At 36.5% G+C, this 7,706-nt stretch overlaps 1 protein-coding gene across 1 annotated transcript; it reads left to right on the top strand.

The window, feature by feature from the left end:
• Window positions 1-2,456: 2,456 nt before the first annotated feature.
• ccr12a (chemokine (C-C motif) receptor 12a) lies at window positions 2,457-4,461 on the top strand. Its single transcript, XM_028804483.2, has 2 exons — window positions 2,457-2,586; window positions 2,726-4,461. The coding sequence occupies exon 2, from the start codon at window positions 2,746-2,748 to the stop codon at window positions 3,793-3,795; it is 1,050 nt and encodes a 349-aa protein (XP_028660316.1). The 5' UTR covers window positions 2,457-2,586; window positions 2,726-2,745; the 3' UTR covers window positions 3,796-4,461.
• The last annotated feature ends 3,245 nt before the right edge of the window (window positions 4,462-7,706 follow it).

Consider the following 7,706-nt stretch of genomic DNA (forward strand, 5'->3'; position numbering starts at 1 on the left):
TTTTTAATTGTTTGAGAAAAATATAATTAAAAAAATACACAACTTTAAAAATAAAAATAAATTAACAAACAATGAAGACTCACTAATGTGCTTGTCTTGCGGTCTTGTATGTATGTCATCATCCAGTTGACGCTCGGAACCAGCCAACTCTATTTAATTTCAAAAGCAACAGGGGCCCGGTGGTGTTCAAATATAAAGAATGCTGGCAGTCACCTCCAGTTCGCCCTCTGGTGGTCGTTACGAGTGTCAACTGGATGATAACATGCATACAGGACCGCAAGATCGCCCCCCACCCTACCTAGAAGTGGATGGGTTAGGTTTGATTACACCCTACAGTATTTACATACATACAAACATACATTGACTTATATATACAGTCATATGAAAAAGTCTGGGAACCCCTCTTAATTCTTTGGATTTTTGTTTATCATTCACTGAGCTTTCAAAGTAGCAACTTCCTTTTAATATATGACATGCCTTATGGAAACAGTAGTATTTCAGCAGTGACATTAAGTTTATTGGATTAACAGAAAATATGCAATATGCATCATTTCAAAATTAGACGGGTGTATAAATTTGGGCACCCCATCACAGATATTACATTAATACTTAGTTGAGCCTCCTTTTGCAAATATAACAGCCTCTAGACGCCTCCTATAGCCTTTGATGAGTGTCTGGATTCTGGATGGAGGTATTTTTGACCATTCTTCGTACAAAATCTCTCCAGTTCAGTTAAATTTGATGGCTGCCAAGCATGGACAGCCTGCTTCAAATCATCCCATAGATTTTTGATGATTTTCAAGTCAGGGGACTGTGACGGCCATTCCAGAACATTGTACTTCTCCCTCTGCATGAATGCCTTTGTAGATTTCAAACTGTGTTTTGGGTCATTGTCTTGTTGGAATATCCAAACCCTGCGTAACTTCAACTTTGTGACTGATGCTTGAACATTATCCTGAAGAATTTGTTGAAATTGGGTTGAATTCATCCAACCCTCGACTTTAACAAGGGCCCCAGTCCCTGAACTAGCCACACATCCCCACAGCATGATGGAACCTCCACCAAATTTGACAGTAGGTAGCAGGTGTTTTTTTTGGAATGCGGTGTTCTTCTTCCGCTATGCAAAGCGCTTTTTGTTATGACCAAATAACTCAATTTTTGTCTCATCAGTCCAAAGCACTTTGTTCCAAAATTAATCTGGCTTGTCTAAATGAGCATTTGCATACAACAAGCCACTCTGTTTGTGGCGTGAGTGCAGAAAGGGCTTCTTTCTCATCACCGTGCAATACAGATGTTCTTTGTGCAAATTGTGCTGAATTGTAGAACAATGTACAGATACACCATCTGCAGCAAGATATCCTTGCAGGTCTTTGGAGGTGATCTGTGGGTTGTCTGTAACCATTCTCACAATCCTGCGCATATGCTGCTCCTGTATTTTTCTTGGCCTGCCAGACCTGCTGGGTTTAACAGGAACTGTGCCTGTGGCCTTCCATTTCCTGATTACATTCCTTACAGTTGAAACTCTTCAGAGGAGAGTCAAAGGAAAGCACAACTTACAATTGACCACCTTAAATACCTTTTCTCATGATTGGACACAACTGCCTATGAAGTTCAAAGCTTAACAAGCTAATCCAACCAATTTGGTGTTGCAAGTAATCACTATTGAGCAGTTGCATGCATTCAAATCAGCAAATTTTTGCACAGCCAGTTTTTCACATTTGATTTAATTTCATACAACTAAATAATGCTTCACTAAAAATCTTTCTTTGGAAAAAACCCCGGTACTCAGATGTTACTAGGAAATGAAAGACATACCACTGTTATCTTTTTTGTTGAAAGTAGAGTAAATTATTATGTAGGCTGAGAGGGGTTCCCAGACTTTTTCCTGTGACTGTATATAGATTGTGTTGATACATATGAGACTAATAAAGATAAATTAAAGGGTTCAAATGCTATTCTATATTACATGACTTGGACTTTGAAAACAGTAAAAGCCAGTAAAATTGGAACCTGCAACATTCAGTTTTAGAATCAGAAGGAGTCACAGGCTATCAGCCGCATCACGCAATGCAGGAACCAACCTTGAACCACCCACCAGTCATTTGGTGAAGCACATCTATTCAAACACCCACACATTTAGGGTGACCAAACAACCTAACCTACTGTAACCTGTAACTGTGCATGTCTTTAAATATGTGTTTGGAAAATTGGAATACCATTAAAACTAGTCCTACTCCTATCTAGTATAAATGATCAACACAATTTGTTGGGGATGTCATTAATTCGGGTATCACCAAATGTTTATTTGGGTAGTGGAATAGCAGTCTAGCAGATTCTCAGATCAGAGAAGTGAAACAAGCACAATAATTGTACTGAACCAAATTTAAGTGTTGCTGAATAACATCTTAGTCATCACTGAGCGTGTCTTGTCATTCAACTGACATTCAAAGCAGAAAGACAACACAACCTTCAATTGACACATAAGTGCTGTTTGCACTAAGGAAGCAGTTAACAAAAAAGATAAGACGGAGGTGTGAAAGAGATCATTTAATGTGAAAGGTTTATTCTGTATTCATGTAAGACTTGGTGAGTTGGCCTCATAATTTTACATTAATTTATGCCTTAAATTTATTATTTTATAAATCAGATATATCTTGTTTCTGTGTACATGTATTGTTGCACAACTATGCATCCAAATGACTTTTTACATTTCCTTTTTTAACAGGTTGGTATGAACTTGCTAGAATGGCTCTTTCCAATGTTACATACTTTTCTTCAGAAAACAGCATTCCTCCTACAGATTATTATGATACCACTGGTGATTTTGTTTATCTCTGTGACAAAGATGACGTAAACAGGTTTGGTGCAAAGTTTATACCAGCTGTTTATTATGTGATTTTCATGCTGAGTTTCCTTGGCAATGGATTGGTCTTGCATATTATTTTTAAATACGAGACTCTGAACACTACCACCAACATATTCATCCTGAACTTGGTCATTTCTGATTTGGTATTTGCCTTCTCCTTGCCATTTTTGGCCTCATATCATTCATCTGAGTGGATCTTTGGCAGAGGAATGTGTAAGCTGATAGGCAGCATCTATTTTATTGGATTCTACAGCTCCATTCTGTTTCTTACCCTGATGACATTTGACAGGTATCTAGCTGTAGTCTATGCTGTGACTGCTGCAAAGAAGAGACGTATTTTGTATGCTTTTGTTTCCAGTCTAGTAACTTGGTCTATCAGTATTTTAGCATCCATAAAGGAATTCATATTCTATGATGTCAGAGAAGACAAAAAATTGGGAACATTGTGTGAAGAAACTGGGTACTCTGCTGAGGTCATGAACAAATGGAAAATGGTGGGTTATTATCAACAATTTGTTTTGTTTTTCTTGTTCCCCTTGATTGTTGTAACCTACTGCTACAGCAGAATTATCCACACAATTTTTAAAACCAAAATAAAGGAGAAGGCCCGGGCAGTAAAACTCATCTTCATCATTGTAGTCACTTTCTTCCTCTGCTGGACACCATATAATATAGTTGTTTTCCTCAAAAGCCAAGAAGACAGGTCCTCCTGTAGTGATGGTCTTGACTATGCTTTATATGTCACACGTAATATAGCTTATTTGTATTGTTGTGTTTGTCCAGTGTTTTATACATTTCTGGGCAAAAAATTCCAGAATCATTTGGCTAAAGTAGGTGGCAAATGGGTCCCTTTATTGAGAATTCAGTCAATAACTAGTCAGAGTGGAAAAATTACAGATCAAAGAAGTCCTCAAACTATGTGTGAGTAAGATCACTTGAGTATTAACTTTTCATTGCAGGACTAATTACACACAAAGTGCAAAAATGTAACAAAATAATAAGGATTTGATTGATTGCATACAAAATGTAATAAATGACATAAACCTCAGTAGGTTTGAAGAGATACTGCAATGGTTAAAAAACAATCTGAGTTATTTTAGGGTAAAATAATTTGCAAGTAATATTTTATACAGTATATACATACTTAAATACACACACACATATATTTACACAGATAGATAGATAGATAGATAGATAGATAGATAGATAGATAGATAGATAGATAGATAGATAGATAGATAGATAGATAGATATGTACATGTACTATTTGCCTGATCATATTATTCTCTAATTTTTATTAGAATGCTTGTTATATGATGCATTGAAGGCACTGCACTCATACTGCTTCGGTTTTATTAGTGAGAAAGAATACTGATAATCATTATTGAAGAGCTGCATTGATTTAAAATAGTTTACTAGGACAAGTTTTTAATTAAAACTTTATTTAATGTTTGATTAGTAATTCTTAATAAATCTATGAATGATGCTTCAATGCTATTTCTTTCATGTTCTGTTCTGCCATTACTATTATTGCTTAGGCGTGTAAAGTTTCTTTTATTTTAGTTTATATTTTTAGAAAATGTTTTCTTTATACTAAAAAAATTAAAAAAAAAAACTATGTAGCTAGTATTTAAAAGCCTCCATTTTGTTTAAATACCACAGGATCCTGTTAAACACTTGGGATTAAATAGATGATTAAATTAATCTCAAGATTATAATATCAACCTATAGTAGGTGTGTATGGATTCAACACTTTCATTTTATAGTACAAGCTGATTCAGTTACTTACATGTGCATTGTGCTATATATTCTTATTGCGTCTACTGCTCAACTTGCACATTCTCATCTGCAGCTTTTTTTGCTTTGATATTCCAGTCTTCCCCTCACTTCCCAAAGATGTGCATGTTATTTTAATTAGCGGTTATACATTTTCCCAGTATGAATGAATATATGTGTGTGTGTGTACCCTAAGGTGCCCACTTGGCACCCAGCACTCCTGAGATATGCACCCTGAGCTGGAGAAAAAACATTAGAATTAAAGGATGTAAACTTAAAGTATTTCAATTAAAAAAAAAGTCTGTTTCAGTAACTTAAATTTTCTGAAATGTACATTACATATGAATATATCATGCGGGGTCAAATCCTAGTAGTCTCTTTCTTAGTTTGCACATTCTCCTCTGTGTCTTTGGATTATTTCCTTGCACTCTAGTTTTCCTTCCACATTTTAAAGACAGACGTTAAGGTTTATTTAAATTAGCCATGTAAGAAATGAGTATGGGTGTGAAGGCGCAGAAGGGTGGCCTGAATTCGGCTACAGTAGATCCCCTCCAGAGTCTGTTCCTGCATTACACCAATGCCTTTAATGTAAAGTCTTTTTCATTTGACTTTTGAAAATACAATTAAGAGCATTAAAGAAATGGAGAGATTGATTTTTAAATTCCACTCATATACTAGATCTCTGCAGTATGCTAGTCATAGATTTATCAGTCCATTGATGAATGCAATATTAATACATTAAAGCTATTGTTTCAGTTACAGCAATTCTTACATTTCTGTTTCAGTTAATTGATGTGTCGTGTAGATTCTGTTTATATTTATTTTATAAAATCTTTTATTCAGTTTTTGTTTAATACTTTTCTAATGACAAGTTATATTAATAAATACATAAAGATATTGACAGTACATGTATCTTTTAGTGGGTGGCACGGTGGCGCAGTGGGTAGCGCTGCTGCCTCGCAGTTGGGACACCTGGGGACCTGGGTTCGATTCCCGGGTCCTCCCTGCGTGGAGTTTGCATGTTCTCCCCGTGTCTGCGTGGGTTTCCTCCGGGCGCTCCGGTTTCCTCCCACAGTCCAAAGACATGCAGGTTAGGTGGATTGGCGATTCTAAATTGTCCCTAGTGTGTGCTTTGTGTGTGGGTGTGTTTGTGTGTGTCCTGCGGTGGGTTGGCACCCTGCCCAGGATTGGTTCCCTGCCTTGTGCCCTGTGTTGGCTGGGATTGGCTCCAGCAGACCCCCGTGACCCTGTGTTCGGATTCAGCGGGTTGGAAAATGGATGGATGGAAGTTATATTAATAAATACATAAAGATATTGACAGTACATGTATCTTTTAGTGGGTGGCACGGTGGCGCAGTGGGTAGCGCTACTGCCTTCCAGTTAGGAGACCTAGGTTTGCTTCCCGGATCCTCCCTGTGTGGAGTTTGCATGTTATCCCCGTGTCTGCGTGAGTTTCCTCCCACAGTCCAAAAATATGCAGGTTAGGTGCATTGGCGATCCTAAATTATGTGCTTGGAGTGTGGATGTGTGTGTGTGCATGCCCTGCGGTGGGCTGGCGCCCTACCCAGGGTTTGTTTTCCTGCCTCTGCGCCCTGTGTTGGCTGGGATTGGCTCCAGCAGACCCCCATGACCCTGTAGTTAGGATATAGCAGGTTGGATAATGGATGGATGTATCTTATATGAATGGCATTCTATTTGGAGTAAGACATAGAGTCATAAATTAAACAACAGACCCTATGCACTCTGAGTGCCATGCACATATATTATCAGTAAGTTTTAAGTTAAAAAAGGGTAATGTTTGCATAGTGCTCCTCACACTGTGTCAGTGTTAAGAACACCTCAAGAGTGTCGACTGACACATCCAGAACACATCTCTCTCTTAGATCATTTCAAACACTCTCTGTCACTGCTGAAATTATTTGGAATAAAGAGGAAGAGCTCTAATGCATAACATTCACCAGCTTATATAATCTTGGCTGAGCAGGGGCTTGAAATGTTTAACTGAAGTAAATATTGCATAAGAAAGCTGGTAGCATGGTCATAGGAATACCTAAGTACAGTATGTTTTCATTTTGTGCTTCTTTCATTTTACATTTTTTTAGCTTTGATTTTTTTCCTTAGACTTATCACTTAGGCAGTTCATATGTTACATTGCATTTAAAGATTACATTTCAAATTTACATTAGTAATTCTTTGCCTGCATCAACTAAGTGAGAAAGAGAAAGCTTTCTACTGTGATATCAACTAAGTACAGTGAAATCTGATCAGTGTTAAGCTTAGGGTTTTGTTTTAACAGTTTAGTGATAAAATTAAATAAAGGCATACTTTGCTACTAAATTGAAATTGAAAATTAGATCATCTGCACATTTAAAAATACAAGGATAATAAGTGCTAAAGGTATTAAGGTACAGAACAATGCTTTTGTATTTTTGTATTAAGGAAATAAAACTTCATAATGGTGGCCTATAAATCCTAAGTCTTGGAGGTTTTTATTCAAACCAATTTCATAATCAGTTTGTCATTCTAACATTTAATTGATTAACAAATCTGAAAATTTCTGCATTTGCCAAAACTATAAATGCTTAAGTTTGCTTTGCCATTTTCCTTTTAGTTCTCCCTTTCCTATTTGCTCCCTTAATTGTATCCAAATGCAGACACTAAAGGTAAGTGATTTCTTCAATGCCATATTTACTTACCTGTCCATTTGTAAGAAATATTTGTTAATAAGCAGAGAAATGAAAACGGCACTGAACTAAGTGCTGCCCTTTAGCATTCAATGTCTGCACTGCTTATACCAAATCAACAGTCTTGGATACAATTAAGGGAGCAAACTCTTCAAAAAAAGGGCATATAAAAAAGAAAATGGCAAAAGAAACAACTAATATATTTTATTCAGTATTCTCCCATTGGATGGTCAGTTAATTAAAAATGAGATTATTTAAAAGTAAGAATGATACACTGATTGTGACATTGATTGTAATTAAAATCTGAAACTGTGGTGGTCCACTCCAGGATTTGAAAACCAATGATCTATCTTTATTAATTTTATTAACATTCAGTTATA

The sequence above is a fragment of the Erpetoichthys calabaricus genome, chromosome 6, assembly GCF_900747795.2.
Source record: "Erpetoichthys calabaricus chromosome 6, fErpCal1.3, whole genome shotgun sequence".
Lineage (NCBI taxonomy): Eukaryota > Metazoa > Chordata > Cladistia > Polypteriformes > Polypteridae > Erpetoichthys > Erpetoichthys calabaricus.

Bases quoted from the DNA above. Each gene is read 5' to 3' on its own strand.
- ccr12a (XM_028804483.2), top strand. From the start codon at position 2,746: ATGGCTCTTTCCAATGTTACATACTTTTCTTCAGAAAACAGCATTCCT.